Source organism: Nicotiana sylvestris, chromosome 2 (genome assembly GCF_000393655.2).
Source record: "Nicotiana sylvestris chromosome 2, ASM39365v2, whole genome shotgun sequence".
Classification (NCBI taxonomy): Eukaryota; Viridiplantae; Streptophyta; class Magnoliopsida; order Solanales; family Solanaceae; genus Nicotiana; species Nicotiana sylvestris.
Genome location: NC_091058.1, coordinates 66,273,245 through 66,296,687, shown reverse-complemented (window position 1 = coordinate 66,296,687; position 23,443 = coordinate 66,273,245). Strand labels below are relative to the sequence as shown.

The following is a 23,443-nucleotide window of genomic DNA, read 5'->3' as shown; positions in this document are numbered from 1 at the left end:
ATCTAGGATGGACCCTCTGAAGTACATATTTCAGAAGCACATGCTGACTAGGACGTTAGCCAAGTGGCAGATATTGTTAAGTGAGTTCGATATCATCTATGTAACTCAAAAGGCGGTAAAAAAAGCATTGGTAGACCATCTTGCTGAAAATCCTGTAGGTGGAGAATACGAACCCTTGAAAACGTATTTTCCTGATGAAGAAGTGTCATTCATAGGAGAGGACATTACTGAAGCATACGCCGATTGGAGGATGTTCTTTGATGGAGCTGTAAATGTCAAAGGAGTGGGCATTAGAGCGGTTTTGGTATCAGTAACAGGTCAACATTATGCGGTATCTGCTAGACTCAGATTTTCCTGCACTAACAACATGGCAGTGTATGAAGCCTGCATACTAGGGCTCAACATGGCAATTGAAATGAATATTCAAGAGCTGCTGGTAATCAGTGATTCAGATTTTCTTGTGCACCAGGTATAAGGAGAATTAGGCCACCAACAATTCCAAGATATTGCCATATCTGCACCATGTGTAGGAATTGAGAAAGAGGTTTACGAAGATAGAGTTTCGCCATATGCCCAGAATTCAGAACGAGTTTGTCGATGCATTGGCCACTTTCTCATCCATGATACAACATCCAGACAAGAATTTCATTGATCCCATCCTAGTGAGAATTCATAATTAACCGGCGTATTGTGCCCATGTTGAAGAAGAAGCAGACGAATAGCCTTGGTTTCACGATATCAAAGAATACTTGTCAAAAGGAGATATACAGAGCATGAAAACCATAATTAGAAGCACATACTTTAGAGGTTGTCCAATCATTTCTTCCACAGCGGAGGAAACTTATACAGAAGAACCCCTGATCTGGGATTGCTAAGGTGTGTCGATTTATAACAGGCTTCTAAGCTACTTGAGAAGATACATACTTGGACCTGCGGCCCGCATATGAATGACTTTGTCTACGTCCAGTATGTCCGAAAATGCCACCAATGTCAAGTACATGCCGACATGATAAATGTTCCACCAAATGAGGTCAATGCAATAAGCTCACCTTGGCCATTCGCCTCCTGGGGAATGACTTTGGCCAAGAAAATACTTAGGGCCATTTATTTTTGGATGATCATAGAGACAGACTACGTCCAGTATGTCCGAAAATGCCACCAATGTCAAGTACATGCCGACATGATAAATATTCCACCAAATGAGGTCAATGCAATAAGCTCGCCTTGGCCATTCGCCTCCTGGGGAATGGATGTCATCGGTCCGATTGAGCCCACTGCTTCAAATGGGAACAAGTTTATTCTAGTGGCCATTAACTAAGAAAGTTGTGGCAGATTTTGTTCGCGACCGGATTGTTTGTCGGTTTGGAGTTCTAGAATCAATCATCACTGAAAATGCCTCTAATCTCAACAGTGATCTGATGAAGAACATGTGTGAGACTTTCAAAATCAAGCACAAGAACTCCACAACATATAAACCTCAGATGAATGGAGTCGTAGAAGCTGCCAACAAGAACATCAAAAAGATACTAAGTAAAATGGTAGAAAATCACAAACAATTTTACGAGAAGTTACCCTTTGCCCTGTTGGGATACCGCACTACAGTCCACACATCTACTGGGGCAACTCCTTACTTACTTGTTTATGGAACCGAAGTTGTCATCCCATCCGAGGTAGAGATTCCTTCTTTAAGAATCATACAGGAAGTTGAACTCGGTGATGCAGAATGGATAAAAAGCCGCTATGAGAAATTGGCCCTTATAGATGGGAAAAGAATGAACGCAGTATGTCATGGTCAACTTTATCAGAACAGAATGTCCAAAGTTTTCAACAAAAGGGTCAAACCAAGATAGTTTGCAGCAGGATAGCTGGTGCTGAAGAAGATCTTCCCACATCAAGATTAAGCCAAAAGGAAATTCTCTACCAACTGGCAAGGTCCCTACGTAGTTCACAGGGTGCTTATAGGAGGAGCACTCATACTTGCAGAAATGGACGGAGTAGTTTGGCCGAAACTAATCAATTCAGACGCAGTCAAGAGATACTATATTTAGATTGTTTACATTCCTTAATATGATGTAATTGAACTATGCTTGACTTGATTCCCGTTTAAGAGGGGATACGTAGGCAGTCCTGTGGGTTCGGTCATATCATAATGAAATTTCCATTTCCCCCGAGAACCCGAAATTGGGGCAGAATTTTGAGGAGGACCCTCAAAATTCCAGAGCAAGTTTAGCCAACGCCAACATATGCTAGATGGTTGGAAATTTTTTATGAAGCCGGGGAAGAATTTTGAGAAGGATTCTCAAAATTCCAAAGAAGGTTTAGTATGTTTTGTCACTCGCAAACGGGCAAATGATTATTTACCAAATTGGGGCACCCTCAAAATTCTAATACAAGAAAGCTGCAATGTCTTTGGAATATGTTATAGTCACAAGTTCATCTGAAATTACTTGATATTTCACGATGTTTTATAAAATAACTCTACTTTCATCAATAATTGCATATTTTCGAAAACTATTTCTGTAACAGCCATGTGTTACCTAGGGAAACTCAAACAAGGCCTCCGAAATGGAGCACAACCAGTAGATAATGGCACGAACCAACCTCCCCTTACAAAACTTACAATTTTTCTTTGAGCGCAGACATATTTGACGTAATAGTAGCATTCACAAATATATACACGTAGCAAAATCACTATCAATCAGGCCACCAGACACCAAATATATCTCCAGCAAAGAAATATTCTTCTTTGCTACCTGTTATTTGCATGGGACTAAGCCCTATCATGCATCCTGTGTAAGACTAAGATATGTCTCTATCTTCCATAAGGCTAAGACCTGCCTCCATTTTGCATAAGGATTAGCTATGCCTTCCATTTGCATGGGACTAAGCCCTATCCCGAACCCTGTATGAGGCTAAGCCCTACCTCTATATTTGCATAAGGCTAAGCAGTGCCTTCTATTTGCATGGGACTAAGCCTTGTCCCGAATCTTGCAAGAGGCTAAGCCATGCCTTCTTATCTGCATAAGACTAATCTCTTCCTTCCATCTTCATGGGACTAAGCCCTATCCCAAAACATGCATTAGGATAAGTCTTGACTCTATATTTGCATAAGGCTAAGCATTGTCTTCCATTTGCATGGGACTAAGCCTTGTCCCAAATCTTGCATGAGACTAAGCTCTGTCCCCACCTGTATGAGGCTAAGCCCTGCCTCCATAGCTGCATAAGGCTAAGCTCTGTCTTCCATCTGCATGAGACTAAGCCCTATCCCGAACCCTGCGTGAGGCTAAGCCTTTCCTCCATATTTGTATAAGGCTAAACATTGCCTTCTATTTGCATGGGACTAAGCCATGTCCCGAATCTTGCATGAGGCTAAGCCCTGCCTCAATTTTGCATAAGGCTAAGCTCTACCTTCCATTTGCATGGGACTACGCCCCATCCCGCATCCTGCATGAGACTAAGCTCTGTCTCTATTTTGCATAAGGCTAAGCACTGCCTTCTCATGGGACTAAGCATTGTCCCTCCTTGCATAAATGTTGCTCTATTCCGAAACTATCTATTTGCTCCTCTTTTGGGCTAAGTTATGCCCTCAACTGCACAAGACTAAGCCTTGTCTTGTTAATTTTAGCATCATATTATTACATTTCATGGGCTAAAATATCGCCAACTTGTCCAAATGCGTCATTGTCTAAAGGCATCATCTTTATAGCCAGAAGACACCATGCTATGGCCTGAGGATCTCTCAAATTTGAATATCATTATTCAAAGGCATCATGGTTCGGAGGCAACATTTTCAAAGCCCGAGAACATCATCTCATGGCCTGCGAATCTCCCATCACACAAATCATGGCCTAGGACATCATAGTCTAAGGGCGTCATCTGCACCGTTCAAAGGCAATCTTTCATGGTCTAAAGGGAATTTGCATCACGTTTAAAATTTCGCAGTAATCTACGTGCTTGCATGCATCATATTTTGAGTTTGCATGCGATACCAGAGGTAACTGTTTTTCAAACAGGAGCAACCTTTGCACCGGTTTCCGCTCATACTATTTTTCACTTTACCATTCATAATTAATTCTCATCAGTTACCCATCCTACCTCGTGATATCCAGCTATCTGCCCTATAATACATCCAATACACCCCAAACCCATGATCATGACTCCGTCTGACATTACACTTCACATAAAGAACCTTTGCTGAAATTGGCTAACATTCTTATAACAACCACACCGGCTTCATTCACCGGTGGATCCAGAACGATACATGGCCTGATTTCTGTAAAATCAGAGATATGTAGGCAACTCAAAGACCAGAGTTCGGCCTATATTTTCCAAAAAAATGCTCGTTCAGTTAAAATTGGCCATCATTTCTTTACCTGAAAACTCTTTCATCCTTCCCGGGTAAAGAAGGGCAGCTGTTGATACCCAAATTTTCCCTATAATACTTTTAAGTGCATATATACCTTCAAAACTACGCATTAGCATCAATTGATATTTTTCCATAATTTTTATATTTTTAAATTAATTCATCCTAATATTTTGTTTATATAAATAATTATAAAATTGCATCACAAATGCCTTTATAGCATTCCATGATTTTATATTACTATTTATGGTCATATTAAGTTCAAATTATTTTACAAATGGCCAGATTTATACCTTTTGGTTACAATTGCGGTAATTTTGCAATTATAGCCCATGTGTACATTATCACATTATTTTAATAGAAAATAGCTTATTGTATTTTCTAAATATATAGTAATTGTTTTAAAACATTTCTATGCATGAGAATTATTTTTATAATTTGTTAATTATTTATAAAATATTTTATTTTATAAATTATTTGGGTATTTAACAAATAGCCTATTTGATCTTAATATTTTTCGGACCTAACCCCTCAATCCAGCCCAAATAACCCTCTAAAACTGGCCCAACCCCCTTAAGCCCAATACATATCCTCCTGACCCAATACCCCAATCTAATCCTAACTGTTGATCGTTTTGAACAACAGTCCACAACCCTCCTTCCATAATTAAACCTAAATGACCCCCCCCCAAACCCTCTCATTTTCTCCCTCACAAATCGTCGTCATCTCCCTCTTCTCTCAAAACTCTCACAACTAAACCCTAGCTCTCAAGCGTCGTTACCAGCGTATACCTCCACCCCATGAGGTTTTCATGGCTTCTCCTACCAGCCCTTGCCTTCTACACACCATGGCTCTTTGATTCCTTGGATCTTGGAGAAGATCTCAAAGAACCCAAGTAGTTCTAGGTTGAAACCTTCGTTTATTAGCTTGTCTCAGGTCATTTTCTCGATTGTGAGTGAGAACTTCTCTTTATTTTGTTATGAATCTATGGTTTCTAAACCTATGCTCTCATCTCAGTTATATTTTCTGAGAAACCCTAATCTAGTACCTTCGACCATTTCCAGATCTGTATAGATCTGAGATGAATCGAGCACTATTACATGTTTTTCTCTGAAAATTTCTAGTTTTAATCGCTTATCCTTGCTTTTCCCTAAAACTAGAGTTCATTACGAGTTGATTTTCATAGGTTTTCTGACTTCTAAATGTTTAATCGATTCTCTTTTCATCTTCTTAACTGATTTGTGCAAAAGATACTCAAACCTTAGTTGATTTAATGAGATACTTTGATTTTCTGATCTTTGCTTTGATTTTGAGTCTTTTAGTGTTACCAAATGTATTAATTCACCATGTATTTTCGGAATTACACATTTTTCTTTGTCAAACCCATTATTCTGTGATTTTTTCCCTAATTAATCTCTATTAGGTTTTGCATCAATTTCCGGCGAATTTCTGCACTTTTTGTGAAGCTTCTTTAGCCTATTTTCTATTTTTTTGGAAGTTGATATTTCTAAACAGAAACCCATATCACTTTGAAATTCTGGCTGATTGATTTGCTCTTGATTTTTTCCTTGTTTATGACCTTAATTCATGCCTTATTTAACTGACTTTATAATTGTGAATCTCTGATGATTCTTTACATTGTATGATTGAGGTCCTTTCCTTAATTAGGACATGTATTACCATTTGATCAAGAAGTCTATTCTGAACTCCCTTATTTGGTTTGAACTCCTTGCCTTATTTAATCCCTATTATTACTGTTTGGCTAGTTGCCCTTAATCAACAAAGGTCTATGCTAAACTCTTTTGTATGATTGGATTATGTGACCCTTTAATTGTTGGTTTCTAATTCCTTCACCTTATTTGCTCTACTCTTGAACTACTATATAAGAACTCTTATTTTTACCTCTCAAACACGAACACTAAGTTCAGAATACACACACACTTTCAAACTCTCTATTCTTTCTTTGTTACTTGTGCTAACTGTTGGTCTAGCAGGCTGAAAGCCAAGGTTAGATAGTGGAATTGCACTTGTTTTACATTCTGCTCTTTGCTTCCTTAACTGGTATGTCTCTAGTTAAATTCTGAAACTCAACTTTATGTGTCCTATGTCTGTACATCCATGTTTATTCCTGCACTAGTTCAATTGGCTATGTATTCAATTTGTCTTCCTGCTTACTGTTTTATTCAGCATGTCTAAACTCTGTCCTCTCTTGTTCAAATATGTAGTCAGCATGTATATGTCTCACTTGATTATTTGATACTCTGCCACTATGTTTATTTAGTCTCTATTTACTCTCTTTAATTGGTGTTATCATGTTGACAATTTAGTTGTCTAGTGTACCTGGTTGATCCTAATGAGTATACATTTTGTCTTCAACATGACTATGTCTTAATTGCTTCTTGTCATGACTTGCTTGTTAAGTCTCTGAACTAGTAGACTCATGTTTGTTCTGTACAGTTTTTGCTCCATATGCTCCCCTAGACCCTGTTATATGTTGAAACTCTCTATGTTCCCAACCCCCCTTAACCTCTAATTGTAAAAATGATTGTTGAATGGTTGTGATTCTAAGCATTCTAAGTCTGTGTGATTGTATCCTTGCTCTTCTAAGAATTGATCTCAAAACCATTTTCACTCTTAGTATTTTCTCTAAACTGTGTCTATTCTTGAAAATATTTGTCACTCCTTAAAGTTTATTTCAACACTTTTTACTAAGCTCTTCCAAACTATGTCAAGCACTCTTTCTTCTACTCTTAGATTATTTAAGTTTTGCCCCTCTGGTGTGTGTATTGCTTAGGGATCCTTGAGATCCCTTTGAGCTTTGGCGTACTACATATACCCAATCCCTATTTAAGAAAGGTCTTGGTGTGAGCACTACTCCGGATCTTTGAGGTCCTTAGGGAACTCTGACACACCAAGACACAATATTGGCTGTGAGATCTTTGGCTTCTGAGACTGTATTGAAGGCCTGGCATCCCTAGGTTTACTTTGGGCCTGATTTAGGCTCCCTATAGTATAGTTTTATTTACTTATGTACTTCATTTGATCCTGGTCTGTAATAATATTCTTTGTATCTTGCCATAAACCTATGCATTAGATATCTTGCCTTTGGATAATCATGTTTACTACTTTGCATATTAGGAAATATGTTATAGTCATCATTTTATTTCTGATTCCGCCTGAAGTCATAAATCATAATCACCTAGAAACTCTATAAAATGACCATCTCTCTCTAAGTATTAGAAATCCTTTTTTAGGACTCTGTTTGCATTGGCTCTAAATCATGTCTACGTCACTTAAATAAATAATTGTCTATAAAAAGTTTTAAAAACGGTCCAACACACAGATATCATGTTCTAGTATAAACATGCATAGAATTAGTTCTGTAACATTAATCGCATGCCTATAGGACTGGATAACTTCAAGTTATTTTAATTAGTTCCCAGAATTATGATTGCATACCGACCTACACCTAGGCAAGCCTTAGGTAATTAATGGCCTAAAAACTATAAAATTATACTCTGCTTATTTGTAAAATTGCCCAGGTTTAACTGATTCTAAACAGTAGGCAATTGATCAGGTTATATCACCTCGTTTTTAAAACAACGTTACATATTCTGTGATGCTCATCTAGATATCATGTTCTAGGGCCTTCTGAAATTCTATAAAATCAGTTGTTTGATGTCACACCTCCTTTTTGCGCGCCTACCCCAAAGGATAAATGCGCGAGGGAGTTTTTTCAATTTAAGTGACAATATTCGAAATGAGATTATTTATTTAATTCAGAGTCGCCACTTGGGAAAGGTTTGGCTTTTGGTGTCCCAAGTCACCGGTTTATCTTGAATCCCAAATCGAGGAAATTTTTGACTTTCCAAATGAAGTCTGCGAACCAGAAATTCTAAGTAAGGAATTCTGTTGACCCAAGGGAAGGTGTTAGGCACCCTCGAATCCCGTGGTTCTAGCACGGTCGCTTAAATTGTTATAATGGCTAAATATCTGATTTAAATACATGTTGTGACTTATGTGCTTTTATTAAGTTTAAACCGCTTTTATTATTATCATTTATTTTTATAGAATTGCAACGTCGTGAAAATGCATCTCGAACCACGTCACAATCAATGCACCCGTGGTCGTCGACACATTTTGACTCCGTTGAGATTTGGATTTGGGTCACATCAATGTGCACCCGTGTTTAAGAAGGTTAAATTATTAAAGGTGCGCCTAAAGCAACTAGCGTATTGTTATTTTGGGAAGGCCGTAAAATTCGCTAAACGGCCTGTCCCGAATTCTAAGTATTTTAATATATACATTTAGAGGGCCCCGCAGCTTGTGCATTTTTGTTTGTCGAGGCTCGTCTCATTTTTATTTAAAAGGATAAACCTACAGTGACTATATTTTCCTATTAAGTTCGTCTCTAAAATAAAAGAAAATCTCTTAATTAATTACATGCTAAAAACGTAACTTATTAATTATTAGTTTACGGCTAATGCGAATGGAAAATTGCGACCGAGTTTGTACAAAGAAAAACTGCTTTCATTCTATATTCTATTATTCAATAATACTAAAACGTGAGATTGACACACCATAATATCAAAACAGATTAACTATTCTTTGATTAATTTAAACTAACATTATTAGATGAAGAAGTTATACATATGTGACATCGTTACTAATTTAATCAATCAACTACATTTTTATACAAAGAAAAGAAAATTATATTCAACCACAAATCTAAACAGGAGGAATTCAACAGGAACAAAGCCTGATTAATATTTCATTTTTGCTTCAAGCCGAGATTGTACAAATGTGTACCTGGAAACAGCAGTACAAGAACAAAAGAAGGAGAAGTCAGCAGCAGTAATAACACAGCAACAGCAGATTCCTATTGAGTTACAACCTAAAGAATTCACAAATCTACTAACACTTTATAAGACTATAGGTACAGCACCAAATGATTGAAAAATTCTTCGCGTCTTTCATTTCATACTCATTGTTACTGTTACATCAGTGTGAGATTCAAAATGTGTACCTGAATTGGAGAATGAGAAGAAGAGGAAGATCAGTAGAAGCAGCAGTAGTATTGTGACAGACAGGTTCATCAACACAGTGAAATCTCTGAATCAATCGAGATTAATAACAGAAATTCCAAGCAACAGAGGCGAGCCAAACCAAATTTCAGAATGGTTTTTGAGAACCAAATAGAGTTACAGAGACGATTCCAAACCGACCAAGTATGTTCAACACAATGAATCCAACACCTCCCAAACCGAACCCCAAATGAATCAGAACCAAACGGAATGACTTGCTACTGGGGTTCGAATGAGTCAAAAGACTCCAAAATTCTAGTACTGGACATGGTTTCTTCCTTGAAAACCAAAGAAAACTATGTTCTGGTCTTTTTTTTTAAAAAAAAAGGGGGTATGGGAGCTAAACTTCCAATGGGGAATGGAAGACAAATTCAAAGAAGAGAAGCAGTCCAGCAGTCTATTTTTTTTCCAGAAGCTCTCCCTCAAAAACTAGTTCTCCTCCCCCTCCTTTCCTGATCTCCGCCCCCTTATATATCCCTATAAAAAGGGAGGAAAAACTCCTTTAAAGACAGGCTGCCCGGGGCTTAAAATAAGCTTTAAATGTTGTCATCTCCACTTAGGATTGTCTAGGCATGGGGTTACTTCTACTTTAAACTGCTGAAGTTCAGAAAAGTAGTGGATACCCTTCTGTACAGCAGGTTCCACCACCATTCTCATGTGCATCTTCAGCCTTTTATTATTAAACTCACCTTACACCTGACTTTTCATCTGTAAAGATGTCAGCCAAGGTGTATTTGCACTAGATTATTCTAATGGTTTAACCATACTCCAAACTGGCAGTCCATTTAACTCAAGGTCTAAAATTTTCATTAAAATTACAGCTATAAACAATCCTTAAATGATTTCTGATTCAAACTGAACAACTACAAGCAGCTATACACAATTCTTAATTGGATTCAAACTAACTTCAGCAGAAAACAAACAACATGAGTCAAATTATTATCATTCAAAGCTGAAACTAATTGACGACATATATCGAATCGACTACGCAAATTAAAACACATTCAATCAATACCTAATGAATCAGAGTCGAACAGTATTGACAGGGGGTTCAAATTTCACTACCCAAAACAAAGGTTGCCCTGGAAACTAATTGATCGACCAAATTCATTTCAATTGATTATGTAGTTTAATACGCATACACTCCATCAGTGAATCAAGAAAAACTTGACCGAATAAAAGGTTCGGGCAAGATGGACAGAATAGTCGACAAAAAATACAAAATAAATCAACTAAACATTTGGACACATGAACAAACATTTAATCATAACAAACAACATGAACTGACCAGGAAAAGAAAAAGAAATACCTTAAAGAATTGACAATCAGGCGACCATGTCTTCGGATTTTGAATTGAACCTCTTTTGGGGTTGAACGGGCTTTAATCGAAGTGTTCTAAACTAAGAACACTTCGATTAAGGTCTATTAGACCCCAACCACCTTGTTTAATTGGACAACAGCTCATTTTTTTTTTTGGATTTCTAGGGTTCTTAGGATGGATTTGGGACTCGGGGTTTTCTGGTTAGATCCAGACCAAACCAAACTTGGTTTGGTCACGAGGGAGGTCAAGTGAGTACCTGGCATGGATTTGGGGGGTTTGGCATGGTTTGGGGTCCGGCTCGAATCTTCAAATGAAGATTCGAGACGGTGGGGGAAAATTCGAGACCCACGGCTTGTGGATCTGTGTTCAGGGGGTCAAGGTGCCCTAGGGGTGTTAATCTAGGGGTCACCGGCGTTGTTGCCGCCGGGTTTACGGTGAGGGGAAAGGGGGGCGGCGCTAGGGTTCTAAAGGGTTTGGAGACGAAGAGAGGAGAGAGGGGGGTTCTGGCTTAGGGCGCGGGGTGAAGGGGGGCAGGCTTATATACGGTGTGAGTGGATTGATCTTGGCCGCTGGATCATCGATGATCAACAGCCTTGATCTTTCCACTTAAAAGGGACGGCGTCGTTTTGGTCTCTGTGGGGATTGGGTCAAGGATGGTGCTGGGTCGGGTTGGCTGGGATGGGTTAGGGTCTGTGATCTTGGCCGTTGATCATTTTGATATCAACGGCCCAGATCAGCATAGTCAAGACGACGTCGTTTGGACGTCCCTGAGGCCAACTGAATCTGGACCGGGCAACACAAATGTTTTGGGCCCAATTTTGGGTCCAATTTAAATGTCCCAATTCCGATTTCACCCAATTTAAATTTATTTCTTTTCTTTTCCCATTTATAATAAAAATCCGAATTTACAAAAATTCTAAAAATATGTTATAAAATCAAAACTATATCACAAGATGCCAATTGATTTTTAGTAATAATTAACACACAATATCATATATTAATCAAACAAAAATCAACCTTTAAACGATAAAAATGACAAAATTAACAAAGACAAATATTTTTTTGTGATTTTTTATTCATTTAAAACCAAATGCGATTTATTAATTCCTAATAGTACAACAAGATCCCATCTTTGTGTGCGACATATATTTTTGTATTTTCAAATGATAAAACTAAACATTCACAGATAAAAACTACAAAAATGCCAAGCAAATTCACAAAAGTATACACGAAGACAATTTATTATTATTTTTCGATTTCTTTTGGAGTACTTGTCGTGAACAAAAATCACGTGCTCACAGCTGCCCTTCTTTGTTCGAAAGCATGCGAGGTTTTCGTGCAAAGATGAAGTGAGCGGATATGAGCGATTTTTGCCCGTTGGACTAACTCCGTGTGAAGCACATTTTTGAAAGATTTGATCGAATCTTTGCTCCGAAGATTTCCTACATATCCTGGGCTAAACAGAAATCAGGTCAATGTAGTTCGGGAAACTTTGGTAGCTGGGACTACCGTGGGATTGCCACGCTTGCTGTTACTGCTGTCGTTGTTGTCACTACTGCTTTACTGTCCTCCTTATTACAACCAAGGGAAATTGAAACTGAACTAGCTAACTATGTCTGTCAACCGCTAGTTACAAGATTCCTATCTATAATTCTTTTGCAGCTTGATCTCGGGTCTTAGCTGATTCTGCTTGTAGACTTCAATCCGAATCTTGATGCTCTCAAGTTGTAGGCGCTTGTTTATTTCTGCAGTATTGAGTGAAACGGGATTGGCGAAGCTCGGGAATTTGATCAAATGTTGAACGGCCTGCCCTTTGTTTGTTCCAATATTTGGGAACATCTTCTTTTTGTTCTTTTCTTCTTTTTTTTTTATTTTTTTATTCTGGATTGAGAATCAAACCGTAGGTCATCTTGATCCATGCGCCTCGAGGTCAGACATGCTGAGACAACAAAACAAACGAACGAAATTTTCTGCCCCAATTTCACTAGAAAAATTTCATGAGTTAATTGCCATAAAAATCTACAGGATTGATGAGGGGGTTGGAAACCTCTAGTCTAAAAGGCGCAACTCAGGGATTGGAGCCCTAATGCAGCAAAAGGTAAGAATGTGCAACTCAGGGATTGGAGCCCTAATGCTAGCTAAAGAAAATTGCTCAACTTAGGGATTGGAGCCCTAATGTCGGCTAAAAACAAATCGCTCAACTCAGGGATTGGAGCCCTAATGTCGGCTAAAGGAAAAATGCTCAACTCAGGGATTGGAGCCCTAATGTCGGCTAAAGGAAAAACGCTCAACTCAGGGATTGGAGCCCTAATGTCGGCTAAAAGAAAAACGCTCAACTCAGGGATTGGAGCCCTAATGTCGGCTAAAAGAAAAATGCTCAACTCAGGGATTGGAGCCCTAATGTCGGCTAAAGGAAAAACGCTCAACTCAGGGATTGGAGCCCTAATGTCGACTAAAAGAAAAACGCTCAACTCAGGGATTGGAGCCCTAATGTCTGCTAAAAGAAAAACGCTCACCTCAAGGATTGGAGCCCTAATGTCGGCTAAAGGAAAAATGCTCATCTCAGGGATTGGAGCCCTAATGTTGGCTAAAAGAAAAACGCTCAACTCAGGGATTGGAGCCCTAATGTAGGCTAAAAGAAAAACGCTCAACTCAGGGATTGGAGCCCTAATGTCGGATAAAGGAAAAACGTGCAACTCAGGGATTGGAGCCCTAATGTTGGCTAAATGGAAGTTGCTCAACTCAGGGATTGGAGCCCTAATGCTGGCTAAATGGAAATTGGGGATTCTAACTAAACCTCTTTTTTTTTCTTCTTACTTCTCTTTTTTTATTATTATTTTTTTTGTTTAGTAAAATGTAGGAGAGAATTTTGGGGAAACTTCCCTTTTGGGTTGATTCCTTATTGCAAAGCTGTTTCTTGCATTCACGTTTTTCTTTTCTTTTTGGGCGACACCTGCTTCTTGCACGGTTGCTTTGGATCACACCTGTTTCAACTTTCCAAACAAAGAACAATTGTCAGTTTAAATTGACAATGACATGCTTTTTGGACTGGATGCCCGACCTTTAACGAACTTGCATTTCCTCATGAACCAAAACAGATCTATGTTTCCAAACCAATGGAACCTTGCCAAGACTTTCTGAGGTGGAATCATCTTTTCGGCCGACAACGCCCTTTGCGGGTTTTCGCTAGTCGACCTCTCTCATTTCTCTCCTTGCTGTCGCTTGATAGAACTCTTTGCGAGTTTTTACTAAACAAGCTCTCTCATTTTCGATTTCTCTACTCCCGTCGCCTCACGGTGCTCGAAGGTTTTCACCGACAAGACTCTCTCGTTTTATTTCTCTCAATTTTGAATGTGCCGGCCTCCAATCATGATATCTCTTGGCTTCCCCTGCCTTTGGCAATTGATCCGAAGGACTTGTACTTGGTAAAAGAATTGTGGATCAAATTACAACTTCTAAACCATTTGGTGTGCCCCAGTTTCAACTACAGGGTAAATTGGATTTTATTTTTGGTGTGACTGAACCCCAGAGAGAGGCTACCTACGTATCCTTTCGAAATCAAGTCAAACGTAGTTCAGGCTCAATTTGAATGTTTTTTTTTCAAGGTAGCCAAAAAATGTAACCAGCTCAAAAGGGTTTGTAAAGAGAGTTGATAGTGTTTGGAGTAGTGGGAATAAAACCTTCATCATCTCAAATGTGCCAAGACCACTGAAGTAAAACTCAGACATAGTACCTTTTGACAGCATCCGCATTCACTGCTGTTTCAGGATCATTTCCTTCAATATCACCCAGATACAATGCTCCTCTCGGCAATATCTTCCTGATGATGTATGGGGCTTTCCAATTAGGAGCAAATTTCCCTTTCGCTTCCTGGTGATGTGGCAGAATGCACCTCAATACCAGTTGACCTACTTCAAAATTCCTGGGTCGTACTTTCTTGTTGTAGGCACGGGCCATTCTTTGTTGGTACAACTGCCCGTGACAAACCGCGGCCATTCGTTTCTCGTCAATCAAAGTCAACTGCTCCAATCGAGTCTTAACCACTCGCTATCTTCAATTTATGCTTCGACAATGGTGCGGAGTGAAGGAATTTCCACCTCTGCTGGTATCACAGCCTCGATCCCATAAACCAACAAGTAAGGGGTTGCCACTACTGACGTGCGCACTGTAGTGCGATATTCCAGCAATGCAAAGGGTAACTGTTCATGCCATTGTCGGGAACTCTGGATCGTATTCCTCAAAATCTTCTTGATGTTCTTGTTTTCTGCTTCAAGAACGCCATTGGCCTTGGGCCGATAAGGAGTGGAGTTCCTGTGCGTTATCTTGAATTGTTCGCATACATCCCACATCAAGTGACTATTCAGGTTTGTCGCGTTATCTGTGATGATAGTTGCGGGAATACCGAAACGACAGATAAGATTTGAATGTACAAAATCCACCACAACCTTCTTAGTGACTGATTTAAGAGTGACGGCTTCTACCCATTTTGTGAAGTAGTCGATGGCGACCAATATGAACCTGTGCCCATTTGAAGCTTTCGGCTCAATCAAACCAATGACGTCCATGCCCCAAGCAACAAATGGCCAAGGTGCAGACATAGGATGCAGTTCCGTGTGAGGCGCATGAATTAGATCACCGTGCACCTGACACTGATGACACTTTCGAACAAAGCTAAAACAGTCCATTTCCATGGTCATCCAGTAATAACCCGCTCGAAGGATTTTCTTTGCCAAAACATACCCATTCATGTGGGGCCCGCATACTCCTGCGTGTACTTCATGCATGATTCTTCCTGCCTCCTCGGTGTCAACACATCTTAACAAATTGAGGTCTGGGGTCCTTTTATACAATACCTCGCCGCTTAAAAAGAAACCACCTGCATGCTGCCTAATAGTTCTCTTTTGATCCCCAGTAGCATGTTCGGGGTATTCTTGTGTCTTCAAGAACCTCTTGATATCATGGTACCATGGCTGGGTACTTGATCCTGCCTTGACTATATTACAGTAACCGTGTCTTTCCCTGATTTGGATTTCCAAAGGATCGACGTGGGCATTGCCTGGGTAGGGTAACATTGAAGCTAAGGTGGCAAGTGCATCCGCTAGTTCGTTGTGACAACGTGGGATATACCTGAATTCTATCGATTTGAATCGATTGCCTAGATCATCCACGTGCTATCGGTAAGGGATAAGCTTGACATCCCGAGTTTCCCATTCACCTTGGGCTTGCCGGATAATCAGGTCAGAGTCCCCCATGATCAATAAATCTTCAACATCCTGATCGATCGCCATATGCATGCCCATGATGCAGGCTTCATATTCAGCTGTATTGTTCGTGCAAAAGAAGCACAGTCTAGCTGTAGCAAGATAGTGCTGACCAGAGGGTGAGATCAAAATTGCCCCAATTCCTACACCTTTGGCGTTTACGACCCCAACAAAGAACATCTTCCAAACATGAGCGTTTTTCGAGACTACTTCTATGGTGTTTATTTCTTCATCCGGAAAATAAGTACTCAATGGTTGGTATTTCTCATCAACCGGGTTTTCGGCCAAATGATCTGCTAACGCCTGGGCTTTCATTGCCGTGTGGGTGACATAGACTATGTCAAATTCGGTAAGCAAGATTTGCCACTTGGCCAGTCTTCCAGTAGGCATTGGCTTATGAAATATGTACTTCAAAGGATCCAACCTGCTTATGAGGTAAGTAGTGTGAGCTTGGAGATAATGTCTCAATTTTTGAGCAACCCACATCAAAGCACAACACGTTCTTTCTAGCAAAGTGTACTTGGCCTCGTAGCCGGTGAATTTCTTGCTCAAGTAATAGATAGCCTGCTCCTTCTTTCCGGTTATGTCATGTTGCCCGAGGACGCAACCGAAAGAATTTTCCAAGACTGTCAGATACAAGAACAGGGGTCTCTCTGGCTCTGGCGGGACCAAAACTGGGGGATTTGAAAGATATTCTTTGATCTTGTCAAAAGCTTCTTGACACTCAGCCGTCCATTTGATCGCTGCATCCTTCCTCAATAGCTTAAATATGGGCTCACACGTGCTAGTCAGATGGGCAATGAATCGACTAATATAGTTTAACCTGCCCAATAGACTCATCACGTCTTTCTTCGTTCTTGGGGGAGGTAGATCTCTGATAGATTTTATCTTTGTTGGATCTAACTCGATACCTCTACTGCTTACTATGAAACCCAAAAGCTTGCCTGATGGGACCCCGAAGGCGCATTTGGCCGGGTTCAACTTCAAGTCGTACTTTCTCAGTCTCTCGAAGAATTTCCTCAAGTCTTGGATATGATTGTCCCGAGTCTTGGATTTGACTATCACATCGTCCACATACACCTCTATCTCTTGATGCATCATGTCATGAAAAATGGCAGTCATGGCTCTCATGTAAGTTGCCCCAGCATTTTTCAGACCGAATGGCATAACCCGATAACAGTAAGTGCCCCAAGGTGTAGTGAAGGAAGTCTTCTCGGCGTCTTCTTCATCCATCAACACCTGATGATACCCAGCGTAACAATCTACGAAAGACTGTATCTCATGTTTGGCGCAATTATCAACAAGGATGTGGATGTTGGGCAATGGGAAATTGTCTTTGGGACTCGCCCTGTTCAAATCTCGATAATCCACACATACCCGAGTCTTCCCATCTTTTTTCGGCACTGGAACTACATTTGCCAACCACGTGGTGTACTGGACTACCCGAATTACTCCCGTTTTCAACTGCTTGGTGATTTATTCTTTAATCTTGTCACTGACATCAGTTTTGAACTTTCTCTGCTTTTGTTGAACTGGAGGACAATCAGGGTGAATTGGCAATTTATGTAACACTAGATTAACATCTAATCCTGGCATGTCATCGTATGACGAAGCAAACACATCTTTAAATTCAAAAAGGAGTTGAATTATCGCGTCTCACGTTTTCTCGTCCATGTGAATGCTTATTTTGGTCTCTCGGATTTCTTCAGGAGTTCCCAAATTAACCGGTTCAGTGTCATTCAGATTCGGCTGAGGTTTATTCTCAAAGTGTTCCAATTCTCGATTTATTTCCCTAAAAGCCTCTTCTTCGTCAAATTCCGGTTCTTGGTTCATTATTTCACAATTAAACAGCTCGTTGTGATCTGGGCGTGAAGTCCGCAAGCATGTCATATTATTTAAAGCCGCTTTATTATAACTGAAAGGAAAAAATAAAGGAAAAAATAGCAAAAATCAGAATAAAAGAAAGAGGAAATACTGATTTTATTCCTTGGAATTGGTAGGATAACAAGGTTTATAATTCAGGAATTCAAAACAAATAACTAAGGAAAAACATCCGAGTTATATCCTAGGATAACTCGTGATGCAGGAAAGGTGGCAGGACAGGTCTACCCGGACTCCTGCCTAGTTGGGAACGGCGTGGCCTCCCAATTTTGAAGCTTGGCGTTTGGAACCACATATAGCATCTCAGCGGTGCTTGTGCCTTCTCCCAGTTGAACCATGTGAGCTTCGTAGTGCATTCCTCTCATTGCCCCACATATTTCCTCGATTTCCTCGGCCGTGAAAACCTCGTCGTCTTCTTCTTCGATGTATTTCGGTTCGACGAAAGTCTCGTATAAATTTGGCAATGGTCGAGGCAGCTTCCAACCCTCATTTTTCCTCTTCCTTGCCCACTCTTCATCTTTTGGAGTGGGTTGAAAACCTATCCCAAAAAGTTTCTTGGTGGAAGGCAAGGTGATGGGTTCCGTTATTCCTTGCAGCGTTCGTCCAAGCCCTTTTCCTGGCCTGAATCCATGTATTATCATTTCTTTAGCCACCATGATTGAGGCATTGGACAGGCAAGGTTGGGGGCAAGGTCTTCCTTCTTCATACTGCTCCGCTAGCACAACTTCGAAAGCATGATAAACTGTGTGCTCGCTCCCTTCCCTTGCTTCAAGATATGGGATGGATGGGTCCCGATAAATAGACTTTTCGTCTTCTCCGTGGACCACAATTTCCCGATCTTCGTATTCAAACTTCACCATTTGGTGAAGAGTGGAAGGTACAGCCCCTGCCGAATGAATCCAAGGTCTGCCAAGGAGAAAATTGCACGACGTATCCATATCAAGAACCTGGAAAGTTATTTCGAACTCCGCCGGTCCTATAGTCAACATTAAGTCTATCTCCCCGAGGGTGTCCCTCTTGACGCCATCAAAAGCCCTTACGCAGACATTATTGGGGCGAATTCTTCCAGTCCCAATTTCCATTCTCTGCAGTGTGGAGAGCGGACAAATGTCAACACCTGAACCCCCATCCAACATTACCCGCTTGACGTAGTAGTCTTCGCACTTAACTGTCAGATGTAAAGCTTTGTTGTGAGCCGCTCCCTCTGGAGGTAAGTCGCTCTTGCTGAAAGAAACCTGATTAACTGCGAAGAACCTTTCCGTCATTCGTTCCAGTTGTTCAACTGAAGTCCCAACCGGTATATATGCTTCGTTAAGGGTTTTGAGCAAGATCTTTTGATGTTCGGCCGACCTCATCAGTAGATATAACATAGATACTTGCTCGGGGTACTTGTGTAACTGATCCACTACCTCGTAGTCAGGCATTTTCATCTTTTGGAAGAAAGCTTCCGCTTCTTCAATGCTTACAGGCTTCCTGGGTGGGAAGCGTTTCTGTGTGGCGTTGTTTAACTCTTGAGTGTTTGAATATCTTCCGATGAAAGTATTCTCCGGAAGTTCCCCCGTGACTTCTCTGCCTTTGTACGTAACCAATGTTCTTTGATAGTTCCATGGTACTGCGGACGGGTCTGTCATCGGCTTCTATGGCACGCGTCCGATAACCACTGGCTCATTCAGCCAAGGTGGTTGAATCGTCCCCCGGACCACATAGGCCCCCTTCGGTACGTACATTGGTTTCGCCCTTTTGACTTCGAATCTCTGTGGCTTCTCTGCTCGAACTCATGGAACGTAAAGAACTTCATTCCTCACAGGCACCATCGTTACTGTCTTTGTCTCGACCTTCTCTTCGGGCTTAACCTTGACAGCACTAGCCTTCTTTTCCCCTTTCTCTAGCTTCGCGGTGGTTTTAGGCTTTTTCCCTGCATCGACGATGGCGATTATAGCTTTTAAGGCAGGATCAAATTCTTTGTCCTCACAAATCATTCCAATCAATGGCCCGTTATTGTGAGCGGGCAATGGATTGTTGGTCACATTTGGGACCTCCTCGTCCCTTAGTACTATCTTCCCCTACTCTATTAAGTTCTCAACCACCCTTCTCAAAGTTCAACAATCATTTGTTTCATACCCTTCTGCTCCTGAATGATAAGCGCACCTAACACCGACTTTGTAAGCAGGTGATGCCAGATTGTGCCTTATCCGAGGGACTGGCTGCAGGAAACCCATCTGGACTAGCTTTGGGAATAAGGTAGAATATGGTTCGTCGATGGGTGTGAAAGCCCGTCTTCTAGGTGGTTCCAGAGGGCGGAAGTTATTTTGAGGTGGCTGTGGATTATAGTGGTTCTAGTAAGGAGGTTGATTTCTAGGAGGTGGAGCTTGGCCTCGATTGGCTTGCTGTGGTGGATGGACATAGGGTTGGGTATTCATGACCATGTAAGGTTGAGGAGCATAGGTCACATTTTGGTGGGGGTAGTAATGTTGTGGGGTTCTTTCTGGAAAACGGGGCCTGGGATTACGATATTCCCTCGCTTCTGATGCTGCCATGGACGTTTCTTCCTTTTTCTTTCCTCTTGCCATTCCTCCGGACCCGCTTTGGACGGCTTGGGAGGTTGCCCTTATGGCTGCCTGACTTAAGATTCTACCCATTTTCAAGCCATTCTCTACCATCTCCCCGATCTTGATTGCTTCCGCGAAAGGCTTTCCTATGGCTAACATCATATTCTGAAAATAGTCTGATTCTTGAGCCTGGAGGAAAGTAGTGACCATTTCTATCTCGTCCAGGGGAGGTTTTACCCTTGATGCCTACTCGCGCCATTTGATAGCATATTCTCTGAAACTTTCTGAGGGTTTCTTCTTCAAGTTTGACAGAGAATTTTTGTCCGGTGCGATGTCAATATTATACTTAAATTGTCTCACAAAATCCCTGGCGAGATCATCCCATATATGCCATCGAGATATTTCTTGGTCCATATACCACTCTGAGGTTATTCCTACCGGACTTTCCCCGAAGTATGCCATCAACAATTCTTCTTTGCCGTCAGCTCCCCGCAATTGGTTGCAATACTTCTTGAGATGAGCAACGGGGTCGCCGTGCCCGTCATACTTTTCAAACTTTGGTATTTTGAAACCCACGGGTAGGTGCACATGAGGGAACATGCATAGATCGGTATAGGAAACACTCTTCTGCCCGCTTAAACCTTGCATGTTTTTCAAACTCTGCTCGAGGCTCCTCATCCTTTTTGCTATCTCATCTTGTTCAGAAGCTTTGGGGTTTTGATCTTGCCCAGGTGCAAACTCGTATTGAGGTTGTGGAGGATGAATGCTGGTGGTAAACCGAGTTGGTTCCAGTGAGAAGGATGGTGCTTGAAATGTGAATAAGGATAAGTCAAAATTCGGCCTGTGTGTAGCGGGTTGTGCCACGATTGGGCAGGGTGGTGCAGTGAATATGTTCGTAGCTACATCTGTTGTTGACATCTGGGGAGAAGAATCAGAGGGTGATCCAGCAGAGTGGGCTGAAATGGCTGGGTACCCGAATGAGGTAGTTGGATTGCTTATGGGGACGTTGGAAGTCCCACTTGTTCTGGAGAACAACTCAGGGAACCCAGGGACTACACTCGATGGCTCTTTTCCGTTATTCCAGTCATCCAACATTTCCATCATGCGGAGCCATAGGATCCTGTTTTCCTCAGCAGTCGCTGACTCGGGAGTTGGGACGGCCGAGATTGAACTCTCCTCGGAGACAGGAATTGTCGGTAAAGGAATTTCTGAAGACATTTCTACGCTTCCTTTTGATCTTGTGAAGTAAGTGTGGATACTCCTTCTCGACTTAATGACGGGCAGCTAAACACTTCCTTTCGACCTCGTGAAGTACGAATGTGAGGCCAGACCTCCACCAAACCAAACCACCTTTCTAAAAACCTGGAACTTAGCAGCAAGCAAACGGTTAGTTTGAAATAAATAACAGATAGGTAATCTCACGTTGGGGCGTGATGCACCTATACAGTTAAGTGAATTTCTACATGTTTGCAACGAAGACATGCGTCATTCCGGCTTCTCTTTAGGCTTCCCTTTATTTATCATGTATTTTTTACTTATTATTTTTTTTAATTATTATTTCTTATTATTATTTTTTCATTATTTGCAGTTAAAAATGTGACCGGATCCGATGAGGATTGCCTACGTATCATGATGTCGCGTGAATCAGGTCATTACGTAGTTCAACACAGACGAGTGTAAAAGAAGCACACATTTTATTACTGAAACAATCTATTACAAACTAACATTTTTGAAAAAATGGAAAATAACAAGCCTAAGTACAGACTCAACAAACTAATACACCCTGATGTGAAAAGACGGACAGAAGATGCTAAGATGGAAAATACAGACTCGGCCTATGAATTCATTAAAGTTTCGAGAATTGGCGTCCGCGGGGCATCGTTCGGCCTCGCCGCGGTCTTAGGTGTGAGGTCTCTTTCAAGTTGTTCCAGCTCATGCATGGTCTGCTTGACATAAATCATCACTGCCGAGAGAACGGTAATGCTGGTCATGTTTTCACACCGTAGACACCTTCTGATGATGGCATGGGCAATGGTCTTAATCTTATCCCTGGTTTGCCTCTTTTCTTTTAGTAGGTGCTCTATTTGATCATTACGGGCTGTCATAACCCGTGAATCCTGGAGGCATTGATTTTGCCACTGCTGAATTTCTACTTCCATCTGGGTTAAGAGCTTGTGGCAATGTCTATTTTCATATCCAAGGGTTCGGGTTTGCTCAACCGCTCTGTCCACCTTTTCCTTCAGATTGGCAATGGTTCGCTCGTGATCCCTTTCCAACTGCCGCAGGTGCTGGTTACGCTTTTCTGTCCTTCTTGCCCAGTGTGCTTCGAGTCTTGCTATGGTATTTTTAAGATTTTCTGACTCACTCCGACACTCGCCAATTTCCATCCTTAAACCTTTTATCAATCGTTCATCCGAACGGCTCATTTGTTGGCTATCAGCGTCTATCCTCATCTGTTTGATCTGGGCCCTGAGCATCTCGTTTTCCTGAGTCAACCTGTTCTTTTCTCCTAGATCGGTAGCAACTTGCACGTTGTGATCATATTTCAGACCTTCAACTTGTTACTTCAATTTGCTGATTTCGGCAGGATAGCCTCTTTCTTTTGCTAACCAATCCTACTGCTTTTGCGATGACTCGGCGAAATTCAGGATATGGGGTCTTTTAGCCGCCCTTTCGTGTTCAAGTTCTCTTCTGTACCATGCAATGTAACCTGGCGCCATTTCACTTTTGGCCCGATCCTGTACACAAGTATCCGCTTTCAAATATTGACATTCATTCCAGATCTGGCGGATTTTTGCTTCAGGAAATTGTCCGTCAGGGCTAATCTCCATTGTTTGAGCACTAAGATCTTCCTCGTGTGGCACTGTCTGGCATCTTCCGAGTTGTCTCAAGACTCGGCAGGGCACGTAAGGTTGAATTCTCTTAAGTCCCATAAGCAAAAAGTGAGTTCTAGTTGCTGGCATATACATGACCTCATCAATAGG

General features: G+C 41.1%; 2 protein-coding genes across 2 annotated transcripts; one reads left to right on the top strand and one right to left on the bottom strand.

Moving 5' to 3' along the window:
- Positions 1–1,535: 1,535 nt before the first annotated feature.
- Positions 1,536–1,850, top strand: LOC138885018 (uncharacterized). The gene has a single exon (XM_070165901.1). The coding sequence runs from the start codon at positions 1,536–1,538 to the stop codon at positions 1,848–1,850; it is 315 nt and encodes a 104-aa protein (XP_070022002.1).
- A 12,976-nt stretch (positions 1,851–14,826) lies between these two features.
- LOC138885017 (uncharacterized) lies at positions 14,827–19,541 on the bottom strand. The gene is made up of 3 exons (XM_070165900.1): positions 19,287–19,541; positions 15,199–15,417; positions 14,827–15,090 (listed from the first exon to the last, which is right to left on the bottom strand). Exons 1-3 carry the CDS (start codon positions 19,539–19,541, stop codon positions 14,827–14,829), a joined length of 738 nt encoding a protein of 245 aa, XP_070022001.1.
- Positions 19,542–23,443: the final 3,902 nt, after the last annotated feature.

Excerpts from the sequence above, each read along its gene's own strand:
- LOC138885018 (XM_070165901.1), top strand. The coding sequence starts at position 1,536 with ATGGTAGAAAATCACAAACAATTTTACGAGAAGTTACCCTTTGCCCTG.
- LOC138885017 (XM_070165900.1), bottom strand. The coding sequence starts at position 19,541 with ATGACAGACCCGTCCGCAGTACCATGGAACTATCAAAGAACATTGGTT. Across the intron at positions 15,418-19,286 it reads TACACAAGTACCCCGAGCAA|TGTCAGGTGCACGGTGATCT; the intron begins GTATCTATGTTA and ends AAGTGTCATCAG. Across the intron at positions 15,091-15,198 it reads AGAAGGTTGTGGTGGATTTT|ATAACGCACAGGAACTCCAC; the intron begins GTACATTCAAAT and ends GAACAATTCAAG.